The following is a 26,717-nucleotide window of genomic DNA, read 5'->3' as shown; positions in this document are numbered from 1 at the left end:
AGTGAAAAAAAGATACTGCCTCACACACAGAAAAGGACTGCATTTCGGGTTGTAAGATGTGTGATCCGTGGGCAGCTGTAATTAGAAAGTGTGAGCTAATAAAATTTAGAAAACAAGACCAGCAGTATTTTCATGTAAGCTTTTATTTTTCATCCATAACAGTTTGGCTCAACCTAGGCTGCAGAGCTCACTGCCACTAGGCAACCATAGGCCCCACGGGAAGTCCCATCTCCCGTAAGACAGAGAAGAGCAGTTAGAGGCTTTGCATGAAATTGGAGGAGCTGAAGCTCCCGCTGGATGATAGCTTCTCAACCACGGATACAGTTCCACTCCAGGAAGTAAACGTTGCCCAGTGTGTCCCCTGCCATGAGGAGCAATGGGGAGTCCATCCGGGGACAAGGCTGGAGGTGTGAAACCGGAGCATGGCAACGGAACTGGCCCAGCTGTAGCGAAGAAAAGGTTTTACAAAGGAGAATCAGAACAGTGAGCATAAAACACAGGACGTGATTACAGCATGTGTGGGGAACTTCTCAAGATGTTTTGGACTTTTGCTCCCATTACTCTCCCCCAGCATGGCCAGTGGCAAGGGATTCTGGGAGCTATGCTTTAAAATATTTTGGAAATAATCTTGCCCCAGGGGAAAACAATATGGGCAGGGAGGCATTTAGAGATAGGTAGTTCAGTTCTTGTCTCCATATACAGTAATTATCTGTGGTCTTAATGTAGTTGGCCATTTTATAATCTCAAAGTTCAGGCCGACATTTGAGGCAAACTTGTACCATTTCAAACAGCCATAAGGACCTACATGCTTACAGAACGTTCATTGTAGCAAATGAGATGTCTCACTTAAACACACACTGCTTCCATTACACCCATTTCCTATGATCAAAAAAGCATTCAAGCACTGAATCCCATTTAGCAGAATTTTGCCAATGCAGAAATAAATGTATCTCAGTCATAAAAATGTAAACATGAGATGGAAGGAAGGGGCTGGTTGCTAGCAGGAGATGTGGAGGCAGGTGGGTTTGGAGGTACAAGGTTGGCTATAAGCAGGGAAAAGCATCCTTCCCACCCCAGAAAGCTCTGCCATCCACAGAATAAAATGTAATAGTTAAGCTGCCTCTTGGCCTTGTAGCAGGATACAAGAAACCTCTTGTGCGAGTTGTACATAGAGGGAAGCGCTAGGTGCAGCACAAAGCTTAAGGCAATACAAGAACACATACAGCATATGGAACAACTTCCACCCCACTCCCAGGGAGTATGTATTGTGCCTATTTCTTTAATGCACATGGTTAGGAATCCAAATGTTAAGTGCTGACATCAGTAGGCAACCTGGTGCTCTCTAGATGTGTAGATCTATAACTCCCAAAGGCCTGATCTAAAATGAACAAAGGTAATATACTATGGGAGTTGTACTTTAAAGTAGCTGGAGGGAAATGGGTTGCATTTCCTGCCCCACAGAGCAAGGTCCAATATGTACTCGGATAAATGCGCACCATACAGGTGTTCTGAAGTCACTCACCAGCTTCATTGTGTTGCCTTCCCAAATCTTCACATCGCGGTCATGTGATCCTGTCACAATCTTATCTCCAAGAATATGCAGAGCTGTGATTTTGGCACTGTGGATCTGAGAAGAATGACACAACCTGAGGGTTAAGAACTGCTGAGTTTCCTTTGGAACAGGAGGAGAACATTTTGCCTGTCTGTTTTCCAACTCCATCATCCTGTGTCCTCTCCCTAATGAAGGAAAACCCAGAGCCCTTTCAATTTAAAAAGGAAATTACATTGAGGATGTAGTGGGATTAAGAGAAAAGCAGCAATATTTAGGGCAATTTAAAATATATGCTGCTTCTCTTCAAAAAGGCTAAAAGTAAGGTTACCTAAAAACTAAACATTTTCTAAAGTATAAAATTACTGAAGAATTAAAAATTGTTGCTGTTTTACACAACTGCTGCCACCATTATTACCAGCACAGCATGCAGTGCGTTCACTAGTTCTGTATTATTATTCTTGGATGGCATTCAGTATTGCTGTTATGGATGTGTAACTGACAGTTCAGCACCTGTAACTGCTATGTATTCAGTATGACTACACAGTCTCACTGTAAGGCTATTTAAATGCCATTCCCTCCTACCTTAAGTAGCAGCTGCTAAAATCAGGGGAGGAGGAGGTCTGTTCAGCTTGCGACTGTGGTGCAACGACAAGCCAGTACTGCAAGAATCAGAAGCAGGACCCTTATGGATGCAACCTTATTTGCTGGTGGGAAAGGGGTGGAAACATCCTCCTTGCATTTCAGTGGCAGCTGAACAAACCTCCACGGCTCAAGGTGGCTGCTGGCCGTTAAGCTGGATTGGGGGTCGGGGGGATTTGTCAGGACAGGAGACATTACTTAGCTATGCATTCATAACTAAATAACCAATATTCGTGAAGAGTAACTAAAAAACGAGTAAGAGAAAAGTTAAAACAATTCAACAAGCATCACACTGAAATGATTAAATTTTGAAATAAAATAATTTAAACATTTAGAATGTTTGCTGTTTTATACTATTGCTGCAAACATTATTTTATTATAGCAGCATGCAGCCAGTTCACTACTCTCGTGTATCTGATTATTGTTACCATTTTATTAGTTTATATCCTGGCCTTTCCCCACAATGTGACTCAACAAAACAAAACAAATTCCAGCAGACTTTTTGTTCGAGCTCTGTGGAAGTTTCTGCAACTGGGCGAGACCCAAAGGTAATCGAGGCTTAAGGTGCTCCTGTGAATCTAGGCTCCTGGGGGACATGCTTCCCATTCCTTGCCTTATTTAGTCCAGACAGATCCTTATTCATCATGTCCTCTTCCCTTTAGAGACTCACCTTTCTCCTCCGCCAGCCATCAGCCCTCCATCTAGACTCCCCCTCCTCATTCTGTTGGGTCTGAGTCCAGAGAGAGCCTTCTGAGTCTGCATAAAACAGAAACTTATCTGCCAGAAAGAAAAAAGGTGTCAGTAATGCATTCCCGCCTGCTCTTTAAGAGCAGTCAGTCCCCCTCTATAAAAATCCATCACCTGAACTTGACCAGTAATGCTTCCAATAATTAACTTTTGCCCTGTTAACACAGGATATGTATGTCATGCGAGCCTTCTATCCCACCTGGCTTTGGACCTTACATCTCCCAAATAACTGTCATCTGCAAAAATCTATCCAACTATATATTAAATTTGTACCTTTTGGGTCCAAAACATGAGCTCTCCTGGGAAAGATTATGCCAGTAGCATCCATGTCATTTCAAATGTCTCCAACACTGAGGACTAGAAAATTCTGGCTGGCATTTGGTGAGTGACATACATGCAGGGTGAATTATTCACCACAGAGCAACAGACACACACTGCTGATTGCAGCAGAAGCAGTCGTGCATGCAGTAACAAAGTCATTACCATGTGTTGCACAATGTTGCTATTCTGTGTAGGGGGTTGTGTAGTGCTGGTGTGGTATATCTCTGAATTTGGATATTCACACTAAAGTGATGTTAAAGATTGCAGCATCTGAGTTATCTGAAGTCAGCATGTAGCTTTGAACAAAAAACATCTCTGCCTAACTTTTACCTTTAACCAGGCGAGCAACAGTGACCCAGCTAGAGTTTTTGTCAGGTGTCCAAGGTATGTGCTCAGGCTCTTGGGCATCCTCCAGCTCTCCAGACTCGGTCACTTTCTAAGGAAGTCAAAACCAAAGAAGGCACAGTTCTTGTGAGGAAAGCACAATTTAGATACAGAAGGCCAATAGCTGTGAGCCATTTAGATCAAGGCCACAGCTTTAGAGCAGCAGCATACAATCTGGAGTTGGCCAGAGCTTTTGTACTACAACTCTCATCATCCCTGACTCCAGTTGTGTCAGTTGCAGCTGACAGTAGGAGTCAAAAACATCTGGAGGACACTAGGTTGCCTTCCTCCTGCTATAATGGGGATACAAGATCTATTAATACTCCACAATTAGTGCAGTTTGACTCCACTTTTAGCTGTCATGGAACCCTGAGATATGCAGTTTATTGATTCCCCACTGGAGAGCTCTCAAGAACGCCTTAGTTCTTCTTCACCAAACTACAAATCCTAAGATTCCTTAAGTGGAAGCCATGACAGTTAAAGTGGCATCAAAGTGTGATAATGTTACAGTGAGGATACATCCTCCCCACTACAGTTGTACTCCGGGGGGGGGGGGGGGGCAAATTGAAGGTTGCATGTGGGCTGAGTAAACAGTTCAGAATTTGGAAGTGAAGGCAGAAGCTACCTGTGGTTTCAGAACTTACAGTGTTTACTGAAACTAGGGGCTATTCTGTCTGGCAAATTAATTTTGCTCCTCCCTGAGGCAATCACTCACCATTTTTAACAAGTTAGGCCGGTCCATGGAGTCCCAGATATGAAGGATGCCCTCCTCCTCCGAAGCAGAGATATCAAAGCTCAAGCGTACTTTCTCATCCTGCACTTCACCTTTGGTCCTGGGAAGAGAGGTGAAGATCACACAAACTGGTGTGAGCAAAGTGCAGCACCAGGGTCACATGTGACCCCAAAGCAATTTTTGTGCCCCTCAATATCTGCAGGTATGTGCCCCAATAAGAAGGGGAAACTGCCTTCTTTGGAAGTTTCCTTAATCATTTAAAATGGTCATTAATATACACCTTTAATACGTACATCTTTAATATCAAAAAGTACGTGTCAAAACCAGAAGCCAAGTTTTGGACATTTATTGATTTCCACCCCCTTCACTTTTTCAGCATTTTTGGCAGTCTATGTGGCCCTCAAAGTGCAGAAATGTAACCTGCTGAAGTTGCCTTGAGACAAACCATCCAGTTCCCTCCACTACTCACAGATGCCCCCTTCTTCTTTTACTTCTTTTACTTCTTGTTTCAGTTCCCGGTTGCAGCACCATTAGGCCATCATTAGCCAGTCCTAGGACTAAGGAGCCATGAGGTCTTGGCATTCCCATACAGAGGACTGAAGTCTCCCCAGCTTGGCGCAGCTGCTTCCTGAGTATCAGCCTGAGCAACAAGGAGAAGGATAAGATGCTCAGTGCCAGAAGTGTGCCATAGTGGCAAGCAAGAGAGAGGGATGAAGAACAGGCCTGTAAAGAGCTGGGAAAGGCAGGAGGAGGAAAGGCAGGTATCGGCAATTACAGACAGGCCTGGTCTCCAAGGTCAGTGACCAAAAAGCCCCAGCCTCCTTCTTGGGATAGCTATAGAAAAAAAAGGAGTGAAAAAAATGGTTCAGACAACCAAAGCTTCTGGTCCCAACCATGGCCAGCAAGTCATGGGGAAACTCAAGCAGGCCATGAACGTAATGATCTTCCTCCAACTTTTGCATCCAACATCTGGTACTGTGGATATGGAGGTTTTATTATTTACCATGAGCTTCTCTTCCTCCATAAATTTGTTAAACCCCTTTTTGTAACTTTAAAAAAAAAAACCTAGTAGTCACAACCACGTTCAATAAAAATGAATACTGTCTGCTCAAATCATCTATTCTGTGGAGGAACACTTCTTTCTCTGAACCTACTGCAAATCAATACTGTGGTCCCTTCCCTTATGCGGGGGATCTGTTCTGGACACCTCTCCCCCGTGTAAGGGAAATTCCGCAGATGCTCTAGCCCCATTAAAGATAATAGGGTTTGTGCCTGCGGTAGCGCACCATGGGCACATGCACCATTACTTTTTCCGGCATTCAGCACCGTGTTTGCTGGAAGCCACATAAGGCATGCTCATGTATGATGCAGGCACACTGTACTTCCTTGGCAACAACGGAAAATGCTCAGAGAAACTTTTTATCACAGCTTTTATCATGCAAACAGACTCCAAGGAGCGGGCGCTCTGAGGTGAAAATGAAGGGTTCCTGGAAATAAGGCACTAGAAGGCAATGGAATCTGTAATTGAATTTTGTGTGTGATAACTTATTCCTTTGGAAAAGTATAATTAATTAATGACTTAAAAGAAGCTTTCTCAATTGTTGGACATATTTGGAGGGTGATAGCATCTTCCAGGCCTGGACTAACCCTGTTACAAGTTTGGCTTGCTCGGTTTGACTTACCTGACTGCTCCATCTTTCTGTCCACTGGGATTTAGTTCCCACAGGCTGATCCTATCAGCCGCCACAATGATTGTGTTTGAGGAAGTGAAGGCCAAGGCACTGATGAAGCAGGAGCCAACCTAGAAGGTGAACAAAGTATATTCCAGGACAAATATGGACAGTTTAGGCCTCTTATTTGGTCCACAAAGTCCCATCCTTGAAAGCCCTGTTCTCAACAGAGAAGGCAGAAGGGGCAGGACAGCTACTTTATCAAAGGGGTACTTTGGATGAGGTAGCTGTGTTAGCCATAAAAATGAACAAAAATGACAAAATTCATCCTGGGGACACCTTCATTGGGCCAACCAAAAGGCGCAAGATGCCTTTGAAGCCTCACAAGCTTCTTCACCCGGCAAAGATGGCAAAACAGCATGTGGAAGAAGGAAAGCAACATTGTTGTGGTCACGATGTATACATTCTGGATGTTAGAGGAAGTTTTGTAGATGAAGAGGAAGTTTTGTAGATGAAAAGTAACACACACACACACATTTGACATTAAGCTGGGAACAAAGCCAATAATTAAAACAGGAAACAAAGCCTGGTTTCTCCACTTCTGCAGTGGATAACAAATCATCCTTCTTGGTTTGTGAACCCTCTTCCAATCACCAGTGGCCACTACTGGCTTCCATGTCAGTGGGGTGGTGGATCCACCCTCACCCTCAGTTTTATTCCAGACTTCAAAGGAGTTATTCATGGTCCTGAACTTACCTCCCCCTTCCCAGATAAGTCCATGTCCTGAGGTTGCTCCTTCAAGGGTCAGCATAAAACCAAAATAAAACTCACTGGCAAGGAAACCACCAGCCACCTCTGCCAGCCACAAGGTGCTAGTCTCCCATCCATCTAAGCCCCCTTTTCCTCCATTACAACAGCAGTGGGGAAAGTTTGGCATTAGAAGGTGCATGTCTTACATCCCAACCACAAACACTTGATTACCTTTTCTCTCCCTGAAGCCTGGGCCCGTTGCCAGACAATCAGGTCTCCACATTCCCCGCCAGATGCAGCAAACTCTCCATCTGGGGACCAGGCCAAAGCTGTGATGGCACCAGAGTGTGGAGGAAACTCTCCTGTGTCTGTTGGTGAGTTACAAGAGGTGAATCAGCTCAGCAAGTAAACTCCAGCAACTAGTTTGCAGTTTAAACATTCCTAGCATACAGTCACCATAAAGTAAACCAATCAGAGGGCTTTCTTGGCAAGATGTGTTCAGAAGAGATTTGCCATTGCCTTCCTTTGAGGCTGGGAGAGTAGCTTACTCAAAGTCACACACTAGGTTCCTGTGGCCAGAGTTCATCATTCAAACCATGGCTCTACTTCAACAAAATAGTATAAATATAATTAAAACAAGACAGAGTAGACAAGAGTTTTGGCCTCATACAGTGAGAAAATCCATCAGCATCAGAGTGTTGCAGTTCAAGTTGGAGTGTTCAGGTGGAAACTGGAAAATCCAGGTTCAAATCCCCCTTTAAACTTGGGAGATACTAGGGCAGTAACTTTCTGTGTCATCCTGACCAACCTCGCAGAGTTGTAGTGAGGATAAAGCAGGAAAGAAGCAAGCCATGTATGCTGCCTTGAGCACACTGGAGAAAACATAGGATATAAATGTATCACATCCCTTCTTCCCCCTCTCCAGATTGTCCAGACAAATAAGCTAAATTAATGGTTTGTCTAGAGACTTGACTATAGGGCGATGTGCCTCTGCCATCCTTTCACTCCAGACCACTTTTTGGTTTGCTCCATAAACACAGGAAGGGCATGAAGGCTACAGGTAACCCAGCTACTAACCTTCCTTCTTGGAAAGACCCCAAATACAGACTGTGTTGTCTTTGGATATTGTCAGGAAAGATGTTGGAGAGGCAGCAGAATTACAGACAGCACCACAATGTCCAGAAAGGACCTGGGGTTGCTCCATCTGTTAACACCAACAGAAAAGAGCTTTTTAAAGGAAAAAAGTGAGAAGACCTCATTAGCTTCACATCTGTATTTCAATAGACCAAGAAAATCCAGCAATGGAGCTACGATGCATTCCTCTTTGGTACTGACAGAATAATGTTTTACAGGAAATATCTATTATGCAGCAATAATGTAACAAGCCACATATAAAGCCTTGGAGAAACCTGATCAAGTTCAAGAGAATTTTTTTTAAAAAAAAATGCAATCAAACCTACTTGATAGTTTCCAATTTCTTACCATCAGGGGTTTCCAGAGTTTCACTGTACCGTCATAGCCAGCTGCTGCCAATGTGAATTCTTTCTCCCCTGCCGAAAAGAAGGTGAGAAGAATTTTGCAAAGTGTGCAATATCAGAAGGCAAGATGGAAGATATAAAGCAGATCAGCTGCTCTGCTTGAGAACAGAATGCACTCCAAACCCCTTAAGGACATAGCTCCCTACTTTCAACAATCTAATTTCTCATCTTTGCTTCCATTCTGGTCATTTTGACACTCATTGAAAGCATCTTCATTTACCTAAAAGGGTAAATGAGTGCTGGCTTTTGCTGAAGCAGAGCAAACCATTTTGCAAGTTGAAACATTTTTATGCTATCAGACCTTTACAAACTAACTAGGATTTGGCTTTTAATGCTGAGTAGTGCTGTTTTTAAGGTTTGTATAATAGTCTTTCTATGAATGTTAATATTTTAAATGTCTAATGTTTTAATGTGACAAATTGTTTTATTGCTTTTTAAATCGTAATGTTTTGTATAGTTTTCAATGTGAATTGTTTTAAATATGTTATTAGCTATCTTGAGTCCCATAACTGGAAGAAAGGCTGAATATAAATGAATAAAAGATCAAAAACAACAATTGCAAGATACTCGTAGCTCCTCTGCCAGTTAACTAAACTGAACAACACAGAGCCCCTGGCAGACTCTTCAGACACTTGCTAAGGAAAATGTTTTAAACAGGCTCAGGTTTATGGTCTCCTAGCAGCCACTTTCAAGACCTAAGCTTGCAATGTCCTTAGCTCACCAGCAAATGAAAAACTCAATCCTATGCAAGAATACCTGAATGAGAAGTTGAACATCATGTGACATTTGCATCTAAAATAAATTTGTGCCATGAGTTCAAGTAATGCAGACAGGAATTCTTCCCCTCTCTCAGATGCCCACAAAAGCTGTCATGCTTTTTAAGAAGTATTACAAGAGAATATCTTACGTGAATTGCTGAAGCCTGCACAGTGGTTGGCCCGACCAGGGTGAGCCACAAATCGGGTTTTCTCCACTCCCTGCAGGTCCCACGCCACCAGCAGCCCATCCCTGCCCATGGAGATAACGTGATTCTTCTGCCATATGAGCCAGACAAAGCAAATGTCAGAAGAACAGAAGTAGGGGAAGTATACAGATTTATTAAAAAGATGAACTTCTCAAGCACTGTATTTAGCTGGATTAAGGGAGGGGTGAGAAACCTGTGGCCTTCCAGATGCTGTTGACCTCCAGCTCCCAAACTCCCATCAGTTCCAATCCACAGTCAATGGTCAGGAAAAATGGGAGTAATAGTCCAACAACTTCTGTGGAGCCAGAGGTTTTGCACACCTGGCTTAATGGCTAATGGTGTCAGGGAATATCTAAAACAGAACAGAGACTTGTGGTAGACTGTCTGTGAGCCAAACAGCAGAATTAATGCAGTTTGACACTGCTTTAACTGTCATGGCTCCATCCTATGGAATCCTGGGGTTTGAAGTTTGTTGTAGCACCAGGGCTCTCTCACACAGAAGGCTAAATATCTCAAAAAACTACAAATCCCAGAATTATATAGCACTGAGACATGGCAGTAAAAGTGGTGTCAAACTACATTAATTTTGTAGTGTAGATGCAGCCTAAGTTAAAGACTGGCAGTGATCTGGACAGAATCAGTGATGCAGAATACATCTAATACACAGAACGCTAAGCATCCAATTACTTGCACCCTTAAACATATCTTTGCAATTAATAAAAATATTTGGAGGGTGGGTATTGTTAAATGTAAATCACATCCATTGCCAGGCCCTCTAATTCAGAGGTGGAATTCTTACACCTCCAAATAGTTTCAAGGGAGGAATTCTCCTCAGAATCAAAGCAGGGAAAAGATAAATGAATCCTTCCTGCCTTCTGTTTACAAGATGGGATAAGCTTGTTTTCTGTGCTCCAGAGACTAGAACACAAACCAATGGATTCAAATCACAAGAGATTCCACCTAACCATTAGGAAGATGTTCTTCACTGTAAGGACTATTTGACAGTGGAATGGACTACCTCAGAGGGTGCTGGACTCTCTCTCTCTCTCTCTCTCTCTCTCTCTCTCTCTTTTTTTTTGGAGAGCCTTAAACAGAGATTGGGTGACCATTTTTCAGGACTGCTTTAGTTGTGCATTCCTTCATGGCAGGGAGTTGGACTAGGTGACCCTTGTGGTCTCTTCCAATTCTATGATTGTATGCTTCTATGATTGTCTGCTTCTGTTATTCTGGCCCCATAAGAAAATGCATATGTTATAATACAAAGAGTACCACATAACATTTAGCCTTCAAATACCACTTCAGACATTCCAAAGTCATCTCTTAAAGACCCAAACATGAGTTCTGGGTGGCTGTCCAGGTCCACCAACATCCCTTGAGATAGGCCACTAACTAGTCCTGTGTGTCTTCCTGCTTTCAGGAAAGAGTCTACCCTCAATCACTCCCCTTACCTCACTTGTAACACCACTGACTGGGCTTTGGTGTCCCAGAAATTCCTGGAGGCGCTGGCTGGTTTTGGGGTCCCAAAGGCAAACGGTACCATCGTTGGAACCAGAGAGCTGTTTGCAATGTAACAGAGATGTGCAGAAGATTATACAGGAGGGAAAGCCATGTGGTTTTGTGTATGTATGTATGTATGTGTATTGTCTCCATTCTTTTGTAATACCACGTGCTGCTACATTTAAAAAGCTGCAGTGCGTTACACTCCTATCCATTTCCATTTCTTCTTTGGAAGAGGTGTGAATATGTTAAACTGTCTGAAGGTGCATTGTGGCTCTCTGTACACCCACCAACACCCCATATACCTCACAATCACCACCTTTTCAGAGAGAACGAGTCTTTCAGCTAAAAAAAAAGGCTCACTGTTCTACTACTCACAAACACTTCAAAATGCCTTTGGGAGGGCTCCCACACTGAAACAACAAAATTTAACTCCCAAAAAGGTTCCCAAAGTGATGCACCATCACTTCCTGTAGACCATAATGGTGCCCCCAGTAGTGTGCTTTGGTCCTCCAAAGGAGTGGAGGAAATTGAAATGGAGATGGGAGAGTCTAGACCTCTGGTTTCCACTGTGTGCTCACCACTAGATGACAGGCATTAAGAGTTTTCCATATTCAGTAGAATGACTCCTCATCAGAGTTGGTGTCAGCACCCAACTCTTGCTCAGCACCCTCTCTAACTGGAGTCACCATTGGGAAAAATCCAGTTGCCCAGTAGCTACCAGAAGCTATGGAGCCCCTCGCTTGCTTAAACCAGGTGGATCCACCCTATTGCTGACCCTTTTCTGCCATTAGTTGCACATGATGAACCTGGCTGATTGCAAAGGAGCAACTGGATGAGTGGTTGGTAGCAACCAGCCATTTCAGCAGGGATGTTAGCTAGCTTGCCCCCTTCTGTGCTTTTAGGAAGCCCTCACCACTACAGGAAATCCCACCTACATTCTCAACATGGCCATCCAAACTTACCAACATGGCACCGGCCCAAGCACAACTGGAGATCCAGTCCTGGTGGCAGAAAGGCAAAGAGCGCCAGAGAGTGGGCGTCTTCTGGTCTGACTCCTTTACATCCCAGATAAACAAAGCCTAGAAGTGGGAGCAGAACATTTTTATTTATTTTATAAAAGGAGAAAGTCTTATCTTAACTTCCATCACGATTGATGGAACTTGTCCAGGACAAGTTTCCCCCGCCCCCCAAAATCCTGCCTTTCCAACATCACCAAGACAAAGGATTCTGAGGCATATTTTGAAGGGAATCCCCCCAGAATGCTTCCCTCTTGAGTGCATTATTAAACAAAACAAACATGGATAACAACAACAACTAAAGATGTAGCATGATACAAAATAAGCCAACAGAGTATTTTTGTTTCAACTTTGATGGAAATGTTTTAATTGCCAAATTGTAACGAAAAGGTTGTTTAAAACTGAAACAGAGTAGAACTGTTTTGAATGCTTTGAAACAAATGCATCATCCCATCACACCAGTGATAGAAGTTGTAAGCCAAAGATGCTTAAAATTGTTTTGTCCATTGTTTATAAATGTTTGGAAAGATAGCTTTTAATGGTTTTTTCAGGCTATGAGGCCATGTTCTAGAAGAGTTTCTTCCTGATGTTTCACCAGCAGTTGTGGCTGGCATCATCAGAGAATGCTGGTATGGAAGAGAGTAGGGTATACATAATGTTGGTTGAGAGGAGGTGATTTGCATGTTGATCAGTATATATACCCCATTCTCTTCCATGCCAGCATTGTCTGAAGATGCCAGCCACAGCTGCTGGTGAAACAGCAGGAATAAACTCTTCTAGACCACAGCCTCATAGCCCGAAACAACCTCAAAAAACTATGGATGTTGGCTATGAAAGCCGTCCACTTCACGTTTGAAAGATACTCGGCTTCACTTCTCTTTCTTTGTTGTTGTCATGTCCTTCGAGTCACTTCTGACATGGTGACTCTAAGGTGATCTTATCATGGGGTTTACTGGGGCTGAGAAAATGTGACTCACCCAAGGTCACCCACTGGGTTTCCATGGCTGAGCAAGGAATCAAATCCTGATCTCCAGAGTTGTAGTTCAATGCTCAATCCACTATACCATGCAGGCTCTTTACAATCCCTGATAAACAGTCTTGGTCTCATGGGCTCTTATTAAGGCTGCTGAGCCTCACCGCTGCTCTGCCTGGCCTGAGCAACAACAACTTGAAAATATGTCTTTTTAGATATTGGTAGGAGGGATTCTGGGAAATGCAGTTAAAAAACAGTGACTTTTCCAAGCTCTGGTACCCCAAGCATCTTCCAGCTAAACATTACAAGACAAAGATTGGCTGTGATGGGAAAACTGTCTCTAGCAAGGTTCATTTAATGTTACTGGAGACCAAAGAGTTGGGGGTTCTCCTCAGGACTGAGCTTAGAGACCCTTACCCGGTCTTTCCCTCCAGTGGCAAGGTAGCAGCCATCAAGGCTGAAGGCACAGCAAGTCACCCCAGACGTGTGACCCCGAAGGACAGCAAGTGGAGAGATACTGGTGTCTGTAGCACCAGGGGCTGGTTTCAGGGCCTCTGAGAGCCAGAGGCAGACAGTGAAATCCTCTGAAAAGGAAGAAAGGAAGACAAAACAGAAACCAGACAAAAAAGACTGAATAAATCTGGAGAACTCAAGAATGCAGGCAAAACCAGCATAGGCAACCAAACACCTTTTTAGAAGTAGTGAGAGGGTGCAATCTGAGACTTTGTTACTAGTTCTGTATTCAAGTCTCTCATCAGCCTCCTGCCCTCCATTTTGCTGATGAGTAAATCCATTTTAATGGCAATGCCACTTAAACCACAGTGGAAACTTCAGTCTCTCTCCTCCTAACCCTCCTCCACACCTATCTAAGAAGCAATGCTTATGCTTAATTACAAATTAGAAGTACAGCGGACCCTTGGTATCCTCTGGGGTTTGGTTCCAGGACCTTCCATGGGTAACAAAATCCATGGATGCTCTAGTCCTATTACATACAGTTAGCCTTCTATATCCATAGATTTTTTTTATCCATGGATTCAAACATCTATGGCTTAAAAATGGTGTTTTTTAAAAATGCCATATATACTTGACTATAAGTTGACCTCATGTATAAATCGAGGGCAAGTTTTGGGGCCAAAATTATGGATTTTGATATGACACGTGGATAAGTCGAGGCTAAAACTTAGGGGCATATAACAAAGGATCTAAAGAATGAAGTAAAGGAAAACAATGCCAAAGAACCTACAAAATCCCAGCAGACATTTGTGCTCACACTAAAGGCTAGATGGATAAGAGAACAGAGTGAGGTCAGTGCTTCCAGGATGGATAACACTCTTGCCTTTCACCATGGGATACTTCCTGTTATTTAATTAGAGTTAAAACACAATACTTACCCATGAATAAGTCAACTAAGTTTTTTGAGTCAATTTTTTAACTTAAATTTCTAGACTTATACATCAGTATATACCATTTATAAATTTCAGAAAGTAAACCTTGATTTTGCCGTTTTATATAAGGGAAACCATTTCACTATGCTGCTGGATTTAATGGGACTTGAGCATTCATGGATTTTGCTATCCATGCAGGATCTTGGAACCAAACCCCAGCAGATACAAAGGCCCCACTGTACAAGGGCATAGTAAAATAGAAAAACCACCATTTTGTCCAACCCAAGAAATTCTCCTTCCTCAACTACATCTGTCTGAAAGCTTATGGAAAAGGCTGTTTCTTTAAATCACACCATCTGCCCCAAGTACAACTTCTACTGGTGCTTTCCAAGTCACCTGATGTCGAGGCCACCAGCTTCTTGAAAACAGCCAGCCCTGTCACAGGTTTCTCATGGCCCCGTAGTTTAAGGCTTGAGGGATGAACTTGTGAGGTATTCCAGATGCATAAGGATCCATCATTCCTGCCCCCAATCAAGAAGAGACTGTCCAGCCATGCCAGGCTGCAGATAGCCACACCACCAGCTTGGCAGTGAGTTGCGCCAATGCTGGCATCTACAAGAGAGCACAAAAAAGCAATGAATATAGAAGACAACCTTGATGCACTAGCAACCAGCCCTCCAGGGTCAGGGCCCTAACTGGGCCCTCACACTGCCCATTATTTCCTTATATGGCAACCCTAAATGAAATTATAGCAAGTCATGTTGCCCAAAGAAATGAAAAGGGTGATTTCTGGACAGCCAGGAGTTTCCCATTTAACAGAATTAGGCTGCTATGTAAGGAAATGGCAATTTACCCCAAGGGTATCTGTAGATCCAGACATCATCTGAATGGTGCCCCACTGCCAACTGAAAGCCATCAAGACTAGGTACAACACACAGCACCGGAGAGAGAGATGTTGTTCCTAAAGTACCACAGAACTTTCCCAAGTGGCCTGCCCAAAGCTGGACCTACAATCCAGGATACACACACACAATATTAATTAGATTGTGCCTAAAGAAATAAAGATTAAAAGAATACAAGAAAAAAAAAGATTCCATCTAAACATCAGGAATAATTTCTGATGGTAAGAGATGTTTTACATAAGCAAAAGTGGGGGGGGGGGGGGAGATAGGGGAGATTTTTCAAGGTAAAAACCTTCTTATCTTAATGTAGTTCTTTTTAAAAAATGCTGAAAATGCAGCCATGCTTTGTTGGATTTCTTTGAAATCTAGCCAGTTTTGTTCCTCTTACCATACAGAATTCTGTGCAGCATTTTAGAAAAACAGGATAAAATATTTTTATTTTAAAGCAACGGAACATTTTCAGGCCTTAAATAGTAGTCACCCTCCTTTTTCGCAGGGGATCCGTTTGCTTATATTCAAGCCCCATTGGCTTGAATATAGGTGGGCATGCGCGGAGGTGCACATGTGCACGCTGTGGACATGTGCCCCATTCATTCCCCCTCTATTCGTCCCTTGCGCATAAGCAAGGGACGCAAGTCTGAAAACCACAAGAATGGAGGAAGGACTGTAACTGCATGCTAAAAGAACCATGATGTATTTCCACTCAAGATTTTTCCTGTGCTCAAGTTCTTCTGAACATTACCAATGTTTTCCATTGTCTTTTTACCTCTGAATGAAACCCATCTCTGCCCCTGCAGCCAATCTTCCCCCCATTGCTAGATACCTCCAGCTTCATCTTTCTTTCTGAGTTGCTCTCTTTAGTTACAAAGAGAATTGTGGGGTTATCATAACTGTAACTTGGATACTACTGAGTATTTGAGAACCACCAAAGCCAGAACAACTCATCTTCAACAATAGAGTAACCTCATAATAAATTAGTGTTTTGAACATCTTAATCCTCCATAGCAACTGATAATTTATGGCTGGATTTTTTTTACCCAAGCACATCAAATTATCCACCTTGAGGTGAGATTAAGAGTAAGACCAAGATTTATCTGAGCTCTCCCCAACTCCCCAAGTTTGCTTCTATTCCTGCCAACCTCCCACTATTTTTAACATCATTCAACGGAAGAGGAATTGCACCTTGCAGTCTTCTCCTGTGGTGAGAAGTTTTCCTCCTGAGAGGAACAGAGCACTAGAGACAGATCCTGAGTGAGCCAAAAAGGTGCCAATGGTCACAGACTCCTGCCACGACCAGAGATGGACGGATCCAGCCAGGGACCCAACTGCCAAAATGTTTCCAGCAGAAGAGAAAGAAATGGAATGGATGGAGGCATCATGTCCTTTCATCACCTGTAGAAGGGAGAGTTAAGAAAATGGCACAATTCTATGGGTAGTCCAAGACCTTTCAGCTGAAAGCTTATTCTTTTTTATTAGCAAAAGTTGTATAGTGGGTTAGAGCAGGGATGGGAACTTGATGGCCTTCTAGAGAATGCTGAACTGCTACTCCCAGGATTCCTCATCACTGGGTAAGGATGTTAGGAACTGCAGTCCATCAGCATGCAGAGACTTGTGCAACTCCCATCTCAAGTTGGGATTTTAAGAGATCTGAGTTCCATTTCCCTCACAAGCTGACTTTAAGTCAGTAACGCTTTCTCTGCCTGACCTACCTCATAGGACTATTGTGAGGAAAACATGGAGAAAGTAATGGGAGAGCTACTCTGAGCTTACAGGAGGAAAGATGGGATATAAATGTAACTATGTAAAAAAGATGTGGTTTCCTTGCTCTGCTCTCCACCAGCCTATGATTTATGAGTCACCCCCTCACCGAGATCACACGCATGTCACTGGCATCCAAGATGGTGACGGTTTTGTCCCAGCCTCCTGTAGCCACAAGCTGACCCTTTGGGTGAAAGGTTACACAGTTCAGAGGACACAGAGAGTCCCGTTGGTGCGTCTGATGACTCTGAATAGTGTCCCAGAGCTGAAAAAAAGAAAAGTTACATAAATGTTAGTTCATTGCTTATCTACTGTTTTAGGACTCTCCTCCAAGGCATGACTTTAGAAGCAGTCTGCTTTCTGGAACTATATAATACATTACACGATGCACATAATATGATGGACTTTCTGGAACTACATTTTCCATTCAACTATGCACACAACATGACTTCAACATCAGATCAGTCTTTTATTTCTGATCTACCTGCTCCGATCTTGAGTGCTTGCTTCATTTTTCTGCTCTTTTGTTGGTCTAATAAAGGTATTTTTAATCTTAATACAAAATCTGAGTCCTACTCTCCCCCTGTTATGACTAACATCACAATATTTGCTTTTTTAATCCATTAAAGATTATTGCTGAGTATTTTGGAATGCACCCACACCACCTCTGCTCTTAACCGTCACTCAATCGGAATGAATGTCTGAGGAAGAATCTAAATATGTTCTGTTGAGTTCTGGATAAAAGGTTGATCCAAATCTGCCTCAGTATTAAAGGCAAAGGCCAGGAATATCAAAAAGGGACAGAGGCATCATGTGAAACAATGCTGAGGGGAGGGGAAGTGTTTGTTTTTGTTAACTGCCATCAAGTCCATCAAAATGCTGATGTCAACTCATGGCAACTCCATGAATGAGAGGCCTCTAAGTCACCCTATTTTCAACTGCCCTGCTCGGGATGTAGTCCTCTTGTTATAGGAACAGAAACAAATGAGAAAGGATGAGTTGAACATGGCCAGTACCTTGAGATAGCCATCCAGTGACACAGTAGCTAGAAGTCTATGATCTGGACTAGTGCAGCAGTCTGTGACCTGGTTCTTGTGAGCATCCTTGCCCATCAGCCTAAAATCAAACAGAAAGAGAAACAGGTGATTTGAGTGGACATCCAGTTGGTGACTCTTCCTGCAAGTGGTTTAGTGTGGTAGCATTCAATCAGAAGCTGCAATGAAGACATCAGAAAAATTCACAATTAATCGATAGCTGCCATTTTGGATTATGTGCCATTTTAGATTACATTTTGTGGCATAAACTCCTCCTGGTCTGTTATTTTGGTGAAATAATAGCTGGCACGTGGACTACTAGATCTGTGTCAGGGACATCAAAATCTGGCTTGGACTACAGAGACCTAGGTTCAATCTCCACTCAATTTATCCTCTTCGCTATGACCTGGCCTAATATCATAGCAGTGGTGGTTGTTGGCTTTCATTTCACAGGGACAGTGAATTCATTTTGACTTTCAAACTGAATTCTGAAATGTTCTGATATTTCCTTTTAGGTCTGGACAAAACCCTGGAATGGATTCGTCATCCCAATGAAATGGGAGCCAATGGTCACCACTGCTTCACAGGTTTATTTTGAGTATAATGTAGTAATGGTGGTGCTGGTGGAGGAACCATATATGTCACCTTGGATTTCTTAAGAGAAAAAGTGGGTCGTAAATGTTAAAGTAGTTTACTCCTACTATTTACTAGCAATCAAATAGTCTATTCCTCTAGTTATAAGGAAAATATCAATCACATTCTATCTCACATCTGGTCTGCTAGTCTTCACCGGAGGAAAAAGGTCAACCAACTGTTTTGGCTTACATGAAGATTGGCAGGTGTTTCACCATCACTGCCCATGTTACTGAACTGACTCCAACCTCTTATTACCTGCATCCTTCCCTCAGGCTCCAAAGCTCCAAGCGTCCACTGAAGGCCCCAAGGCAAACAGTTGTCTCTGATAGAAATGCACAGGCTGAGATTCCATCACAGGTACTCAGCAAGGACTTCAGTTCCTATTTGCAAGTGGGTGGGATGGAGATAGGGAGAAAGACATATAAAGACACATTCCTCGAGCTGGTGACCTTTGCATGTTACAGATACTCTATCAGCGTCAACCTGGGAGTTGCTGTCCAAAATATCTGGAAAACACCAGACTAGGGACTGCTTTCATGAAATCGGATTCTGAAAACATCAATTAATTCTGCTTTCAAGAGTCACAATTTAAAGTTATTAGATATGGCAAAATTAAACAAACTGTCCTGTCTTATGCAAAGCAAAACTCTGGGGAAGTATATGAAGGAATGGGAACAGATATTGAAATATCTAAGTGATCAATGGCATATATTGATAAAAATGGATATATATAGGTTTATTGATTAAATTTGATGTGCAAATTTAATTAGTATAATTAAATAATACTTATTACGATAATAAGTATAAACACTCTGTTTTTCCCCTCTCTTTTTGCAAGTGCAAAGATAAGAACGGTTTGATTAAGTAACAATGGAATATTGACATGGAGTTCTTCTAGTCTAGGAAGCTAGGTATAAGAATATAGAAAGAAAAGTATGCACCTATCAGTGATATTAATTATAGAAGTTAGGATTAGACATAATAGACTCCCACAAGAACTTTTCTATAAGATACGTATAAGAATAAGTGTATATTTTCTTTTTATGTATAGGTATGAATTTAATTTTAAGAAGTTTGTTTGTATACTTGTTTGTTTGTTTGTTTTTCTTTGCATTTTGTGTTTTATGTTAAAAAATAAATTTAAAAAAAGAGTCACCATTTAAGCTAGTGCAACCTGGGGCCCCATGTCTATAGCTCCTGAAGCTCCACATCAATCCTCCAAAGCTCCCGACTCCCCAATTTTTTAAAAATACTTTTTGATACAATTTTTAGGTCAATGCTTCTTTGTGACCACTTTAATGGCGAGTTTTGTGCGACATCACATGTAATCGTTTTGCGTAATTACATTATTTTGGGGGGATATTCACAAAATAAATTCCCGATCTCCTTTGTGTGATAAACTCCTTAGTTGATCTTTAGCTCCTAAGCATCGTGGCTGATTCTGACAAGTTGGATAAGCCAAACTATTTTACCTGTCCTGTTTCCACATCCAAGAGGTGCACATTTCCCTCAGTGGTGCCCACAGCAGCCAGCTTTCCAGAGGGAGAAATTGAGATACAGGAAGGAGTGGCAGGTAGGGTCTGAGTGAGGCTATTGCTGAGAAAACACAAAAATACAAACCAACAGTGAGTTGTATAGGGGAAGGAAGGACAACAAGGTGTACAATGCCACCCTTGCAGAATTACCTGTTGGTCTTTTGCGATTTTTCAGGCTTGTTAATCCATTTCAGGAACGGCCTTTTATTGCTACTGAGAGCAGTCTGGGCTTGAGAACAGAGGTCTGAGGAATCCGGTTCATTAGCTGCCTGCTGCAGAAGCAGCAGAGGATTCTGAGAAAGCAGCCCAATGTTTCTTTGCAGGAAGGCATGAAAGAAGTCAACGGTCTCATCACGCTCTGAGCCAGCAGTGGTCTCTTGCAGAGGACAAAGAACCAGGGTAAATGGAGACAGACATTTCCAATATTTGTATTCAGATTTAGGCTCAAAACAACAGTTTTGTTCCATAGCACAACTTTATATACTCCAGCCCAGAGCAGAATCAGTTCCAGTAATCAGTCTGGAAATTTCTTCCTTGGCTGGAAGGCAGTATCCAGACTTATTATTTCAATCTCAATACAGGTTGAATCTCCCGTATCTGAAATGTTTGGGACCAGAACTGTTTTGGATTTCAATTTTTAAAAATTTTGCATATATATAATGATATATCTTGGAGATGGGACCTAAATCTAAATATGGAATTCATTTATATTTTGTACACATCTTATACACATAGTCTGGATGTAATTTTATACACAATATTTTAATAATTTTGTGCGTGAGACAAATCTGTGTACACTGAATCATCAGAGAGCGAAGGTGTCACTATCTGAGCCACCTATGTAGATAATTTTCGGATTTTGGAATATTTTGGAATTTGGAATTCCGGAAAAGGGATGTTCAACTTGTACTATCTCCATTCCAGCCACTAAGGGAGAGCAAAACTCACCATAGAGTGCGTAGGCTTCAGAGAGGCGATGGAGAAGACCCAGACGGACATGAGCACTTACAACCCTCAGGTCAGTCAGGAAAGAAGCCAGGATGTTGAAGAGGTCACTTTGGACCTGGTGGAAGAACAGTCATGGCTCAAAAAGGGTATCTGCAGAACAGCCTCAATATCCTCAACAGCTTCTCAGACTTTCAGCACAAATATTGAATTCTGCATTAATGCTACATGGGTTGCTAGTCCCTTATCAGTACTTACATCCCATCCTCTTGTGCACTAGCATCTTTCTCACTTACCAAATGATACGGAAGTGCTCTCAAAGGCTCTGCCTCGCAGTTCTGGAAGGTCCTGGTACCATCTGGATCTGCTAGCTTCCACCAGTGAGCTATAAAGGAGACAAAGCATTGGGAGAGGCACTCAACACCACCCACAGCAGCTATGTCAGATTGAACTACAATGCTCCTTAGTGGAGCAAGAACCCTGTCTCCTAAAGGCCTACCAGAAAAAAAAATGATACCATTCACTAATTTAAGAACACAGCCAAAGAGAGTAAAAACTGGAGAATACTGCTGGACAGGAGTCAATGGCAGATCAATAAAGAACACAGAATTGGTGGTTACCTGCTAAAAGCACATGAGCTGTGCGGTCCAGGCCTGGCTTTTTCAGGTAGCGTCGTTCTACTGCAGTCTTCAAGGGTGTATCATAGAGATGCAGACGAGAATCTGAAGACTCTGAGGGTGAACCGCAAGCCCCAAGCAGGCTGTGAGAGAAATGTGGGGAGGTTACTCTAGTTTCCCCTCTCTTCAAGGGGGAAATATTCAGTCTTTGTTCTCAAGTGGTTCCCCATTTTTGAGCCTGCAAAGCTGTTGGAATTCAACTCCCAGAAGCCCTACCTAGCATAGCCAAAGTTCCAAGATTCTGGGACTTGTAATTTCAAACCTGTGCAAAGCCAAAGGAGGAGAATCACTGATCTAAAATATATTTTGATACCAGTCTACATCAGAAACATCATCAGAGGGGGGGGGGGGGGGGAATCCCCAAAACAAACACTTTTGTATTATATATGGTTTTACAGTAGTTGTATTCTGTTTTACCCTAATATTGGGTCCCATTTTGGGAGACAGGTGGGATAAAAATCAAATAAATAAGCAAGCAGCAAGAATGTGTTGTTATTCATTGTGGCCACAGTCCAAGAAATATACTACAAAGATTAAAAAGGAACAGGCAGCAAAAAGACAATCCATTTATACAGTTACATACTGCATAACACATTGGAGTCTTTACTTTTCCTATTCTCAAACTGCATTGAGATATTAAAAAAACAACCCTGGCCACTCTTTCAGAAATGAAGGGAGATTATGGTTTAAAACAAAAAGAAAGAATATTTACAAAAGAATATTTCCAGAAAAAGCTGTTATACATCAGACAGTGTACAAAGTACATGCATCCATATACAAAGCTACAATTATTATCCATGCAGGAGGGCTGGGAAGTTAAGCACCTTTCTTTGTAGCAACAGCAATAGCAGCTTCATTTATGTATCACTTCATACTGCGCTAAGCAGCTTCTCTAAGCGGTTTACGACTGCAAGATAACTGACCCTATCAAGCTGGGTACACATTTTAGCGATCTTGGAAGGATGCAAGGCTGAGTTGACCCTGAGCCCCTGGCTGGGATTGAACTTACAACCTTGTGTTTGTGAGTGAGTGGCTGGCATTTAACCACTGCGCCACCAGAGCTCCTTGAGTCCCATATTTTCATGGCAAGCATCCAATACCCAAAAGACAAAGTCACTCACCCTCTCAGGCTCCTCAGAAAGTCAAGAAAGGGGCCTACAGGATAGCTTCCAGCTTGTCTTCCAGCCACCATGGCTTCTTCAAAGGTTACACCAGCTACGTTCAGCTCTTTCCAAGTAGCAAGGATGCTGTACAGATCTTGCTTTGTTAGTCCTGCAGGGACAGAACCACAATCCTCCTTCTAGGTAAAGAAACTTTGGATAGATACCTCTACCCTCAGATGCCTTGCAGCACCTCAAGAGCCAGTAGCTTCTGGTGCAGGGAAAAGGTAGCTGCATAACAGTACATTTCAATGTTCCTTTTCTGATGCTCCTCTGTGCACAACTTACCATCCCTGCTGGCCCAGAGAGATACAAGGGCAACAGCAACCTGCTCTGACCCATGGTCTTCCTCCAGGCACCCCAACAGATGCTGAAGCAAGAGAGGAAGAGACACTGGCAGCTTCTGGATCCTCTCCGAAACCTGGAAGAGAAGTGGGATGGAAAGCTAGAAAAACTGAGACTCCATATGAGGTCAGTACTGTAGTAGAACCAGGTGTTACAGAGTCAAAAGACAAGGCCTCCCTCATTAGGAAAGAGAATGACCTTTTCTCCCACAACCTTCAGACTTCTCTGTTCCCTTTGAGTTTAGCTGCAATCCAGAGAGTAACGTGGGGAGGGAGACGTGGAATAAATTTTCCCAGCAGCAATATATTGTTGCTTGTAATCCCTGATTTCACACCAATTATTGTTGGGTGGCTTGTTCTGGAATAGGTGAAGAAGACTCATTAGTTTTCATTTCCAGCAAGGATGGATTTTATGCAATTGCTTCTGGATTGCTGATATGGATCATCATGACTGCCTAAATTTGGAGGGAAGGTCTCCTTGGGCATGGTTTTTAGGGGCCCCATGATGGGTACCTGCCCTTCAAAATTTATCATGAAATCTCTGCTTGTTATCTGGAGACAGTCTGAAGCTATAATGTTCCTACTACTCCTAATGTCAATTCATAATCCACAGCTGCCACCTGACCTTCTCATACAGAGCAAAGAGCCGCAGGTCCTGGGTCAGCAGAGTCAAGTACAAAGGCTGTCGGGAGCCACGTTTCAGGAGCACAAGCCGCATCTGTTGGGGAAGACATGGGATTGTTTTATTAAGGAACAAAACAGAAACTAGACACATTTTTAAAATAGTTTATTTCTTTATTATCTACTACCTCACCCCTTTTCAGGATATTATACCCAGATCTCCCTCTCTTTTGACCAACTAACAACCCAGCTGGTTATGCCAAGTGTGTAAAACAGGAACACCAAATTTCCCTGGATTAGCCCACCCAAATTAGTCCCATTCCTGCCCTATGTATTTCTTACAAGAATCAGGAAGAACAACAACAACAACAAAAACCCTTTTAAAATTAGCTCTTTTTTAGCTAATAAAAGCTCCTATTTCCATCATCCTAAAACATTTCTCCTTCTTCTTTTGCAGAAAGATTCAGGACACATACAAAGTCCATGTACTGACTTATAGCAATCCAGATTCAAAGTGTCCATATAGATACCCAACTATGTGAGGCTCCCCTACCCCATTTACCTGATTATTGAAAGCAGACTCCTCCAACTTTTTCCCATACAAGGCCAGGTCTTTGCGGACCACAGCAGCTCTGTCATGGGGGTCCAGAGGTCCCAGGGAGATGGGGACTGCATCTGTCCTTCGTTTGAGGGACCCAAGAAGAGTTGATTCCTCAGAGACACTGAGAACAAAGATGACCCGCTGCATGGAGACACACAAACAGAGTAGATGTGAGAAAGTGGCAAGGAAGCTATGGATGCTCTCTCATGTGGTAGGTGAAGAGGCATTATATACCAATCAACCACCCACACACAAACCTGGGGAGAGGGCTGAAGCTTACCTGAGGCAACTGCTCAGGCAGCCAGTCAGAAACCAACTGTCCACTGGCTGCATGGATAAGGTCAGCACCATCTATCAAAATCACTAGAGACTGGCCTCGTTTCAGCAACTGGGCCACAGAATGGAGGAGGCATTCAAACTGGCCAACCAGACCTCTGCAAAAAGAAGAACCATCTAATTTTTAGGGACAAAGTCATATTTGCCTGTGATATAAATTTGAAAAGGGATCTTGTTGCAGTTCACTCCATACATCTGAGAAAGCGCAAGCATATACTACCACTTTTTTTGCCAGATAAGCTCAAAGGTGCTACAAGCTTCTCATTTTTATTAGATTTTGCAAGTGTTTAGCTGCGTAGCAACCTAGCAGAGCTTGAGAAAGTTCCTTTTTTTTGGACTGCAATTCCCAGATATTGCCCAGCCAGCATGAGAGGGCTAAGGAATGTAATTTGAAATAGTAATTTTTCTGAGTTCTGACTTGCTCGCGCATAGAGAGAAAAAAAGACATTTTTGCTGCCTTGACACCACTCCTCAGAATTAAGGCCATACCAACCTGTAGCTTCTGGCTAGGGCCGGGGACTCTTTCAGATATCTCCTCAGTAATCCACACAGGCGGCCCAGCACAACATAGGCTTCAGCCTGATCAGGCCGGGCTCTTGTGAAATGGGCCACAATATTGTAACTGGGAGTAAGCTCTTCTCCTTGGGTCAGGGTCTTCGTTCTCAGCTCTTGAGCAAGGGCAGCCTGAGGGAAGAGAAAATGGAAGGAAGAGGGAGAAAAAGAATTGGTCAGGACTATCAACCCCTTTTGCTTGTGGATGGTATCCTTTCAGCTAAGGAACATTCTACATTGGGAGAATTATTTTGCTACTAGTATCAAGGGAAGTGTTCCCTTTTCAATTTCCTTGCTTATTCCAGTTCTACCATCCTTTGCTCACCAAGAAGACAGTCTTCCCTTGGCCTGGTTCACCATTCACAATGTAGAGCTTGCCCCCATGCAGCTGGGCAGTTGTCATCTGAAGGAGCTTTGCACGGGCACAAAATCTCTTCTGCTGCAACTCCTGGAAAGATTCTTGCAAAATATTTTGGTCCTCCTCCTCCTCTTCCAAGTAATCATCAAGGGTTGGGTCATCTCTCTAAGTAAGCACAGATGGGTATGAGACAGACAGACAGTCAGTCAAAGCTTTCTAGAAAATATACACATTTTCAAATTGTAGCACATTTATTAAGGTGGAATAAAATTTCATAAAATCTACTCCATTTTCTCATTGTGCCTTTAAAGAACTTCAGATTTTCATTAAAAAAGAACAAATAAGCAGGTTTCGAGGTCTTATGGTTGAAAATCTACTGTAGGAAGAGAGAACAAACAATGCTTGACAAACTCAAGAGCCAGAATGGTTGGTGGAAAAGATTCCAGAAGTTGTACACAGGGCTTTTCATCACAGCTTTGTATAGCTTGAAAAATTAACTCACTGGGACTATAGTTTCCAGAATTATCTAGGGCATCATATATATCATATCATTATTATGGGCAGTAGTGGAAGGATTTTGGAAATTTTAGCCCCAAAGAGTAACTTTTCAAGCTCTAGTGCTTTCCCTTCCAGCAACTGCATTATACAATTTTAGTTAACTTACATTTTGTAAAACCTCACAGTATAGAGCTGGTTTTGTGTAGTGGTTTGGGTGTTGGTCTAAGACTCTGGGGACCAGAGATTCAAATCCCCCCTCTGACATGAAAAGCCAGTGGCTGACCTTGGGCAAGTCACACTGGAAAGGGGGCAGTGGGCATGATGTCTCTGAGAGCATAGCCCCTTCTCTTCTACTTTGTATATTCAGCAGACATCAGGAGGGCATTTGTGAACTCTTCCATAATAGTTCTTCCTCCCACTCCTGTAAGACTCTAATTACTATAATTATTAATTCCTCTAATTACCTGTATAAACTGGTGCAAGAGGCATTCCCAAACATCCTGCAAGACCTTGGTTCCAAATTCCTCCAGGCCCTTGACAAAAGGCCGTCCTTGGGCTACTCCACCCCACTGGCAGACGTACCTGTAA

General features: G+C 42.7%; 1 protein-coding gene across 3 annotated transcripts in view; it reads right to left on the bottom strand.

Annotated features, from left to right (window-relative positions):
* Window positions 1-140: 140 nt before the first annotated feature.
* TEP1 (telomerase associated protein 1) overlaps window positions 141-26,717 on the bottom strand; it is a 56,091-nt gene continuing 29,514 nt past the window's right edge. The window contains exons 24-56 of one of the 3 annotated variants that reach the window (XM_089481244.1): window positions 26,594-26,711; window positions 25,599-25,796; window positions 25,215-25,405; window positions 24,666-24,819; window positions 24,347-24,526; window positions 23,789-23,881; window positions 23,108-23,240; window positions 22,781-22,931; window positions 21,603-21,742; window positions 21,279-21,367; window positions 20,986-21,100; window positions 20,188-20,413; window positions 19,975-20,098; window positions 18,758-18,882; window positions 17,849-17,948; window positions 16,942-17,097; window positions 16,257-16,466; window positions 15,026-15,179; window positions 14,569-14,784; window positions 13,205-13,371; window positions 11,761-11,877; window positions 10,747-10,854; window positions 9,242-9,368; window positions 8,279-8,346; window positions 7,874-8,000; window positions 7,028-7,164; window positions 6,059-6,177; window positions 4,846-5,016; window positions 4,359-4,476; window positions 3,590-3,695; window positions 2,862-2,968; window positions 1,523-1,627; window positions 141-443 (exon numbers count right to left, since the gene is read on the bottom strand). In XM_089481244.1, coding sequence (XP_089337370.1) covers window positions 309-443; window positions 1,523-1,627; window positions 2,862-2,968; window positions 3,590-3,695; window positions 4,359-4,476; window positions 4,846-5,016; window positions 6,059-6,177; window positions 7,028-7,164; window positions 7,874-8,000; window positions 8,279-8,346; window positions 9,242-9,368; window positions 10,747-10,854; window positions 11,761-11,877; window positions 13,205-13,371; window positions 14,569-14,784; window positions 15,026-15,179; window positions 16,257-16,466; window positions 16,942-17,097; window positions 17,849-17,948; window positions 18,758-18,882; window positions 19,975-20,098; window positions 20,188-20,413; window positions 20,986-21,100; window positions 21,279-21,367; window positions 21,603-21,742; window positions 22,781-22,931; window positions 23,108-23,240; window positions 23,789-23,881; window positions 24,347-24,526; window positions 24,666-24,819; window positions 25,215-25,405; window positions 25,599-25,796; window positions 26,594-26,711 — 4,585 coding nt within the window. In that variant the 3' untranslated portion in view covers window positions 141-308. The remainder of the gene's footprint in view (window positions 444-1,522; window positions 1,628-2,861; window positions 2,969-3,589; window positions 3,696-4,358; window positions 4,477-4,845; window positions 5,017-6,058; window positions 6,178-7,027; window positions 7,165-7,873; window positions 8,001-8,278; window positions 8,347-9,241; window positions 9,369-10,746; window positions 10,855-11,760; window positions 11,878-13,204; window positions 13,372-14,568; window positions 14,785-15,025; window positions 15,180-16,256; window positions 16,467-16,941; window positions 17,098-17,848; window positions 17,949-18,757; window positions 18,883-19,974; window positions 20,099-20,187; window positions 20,414-20,985; window positions 21,101-21,278; window positions 21,368-21,602; window positions 21,743-22,780; window positions 22,932-23,107; window positions 23,241-23,788; window positions 23,882-24,346; window positions 24,527-24,665; window positions 24,820-25,214; window positions 25,406-25,598; window positions 25,797-26,593; window positions 26,712-26,717) is intronic. The other 2 variants (XM_089481245.1, XM_089481246.1) reach the window with 2 other exon arrangements.

The sequence above is a fragment of the Sceloporus occidentalis genome, unplaced genomic scaffold (genome assembly GCF_023333645.1).
Source record: "Sceloporus occidentalis isolate IW3139 unplaced genomic scaffold, rSceOcc1.0.p SCAF_14, whole genome shotgun sequence".
Taxonomy (NCBI): domain Eukaryota; kingdom Metazoa; phylum Chordata; class Lepidosauria; order Squamata; family Phrynosomatidae; genus Sceloporus; species Sceloporus occidentalis.
Note: the sequence above shows the minus strand (reverse complement) of the source record. Positions and strands in the feature narration are given on the sequence as shown.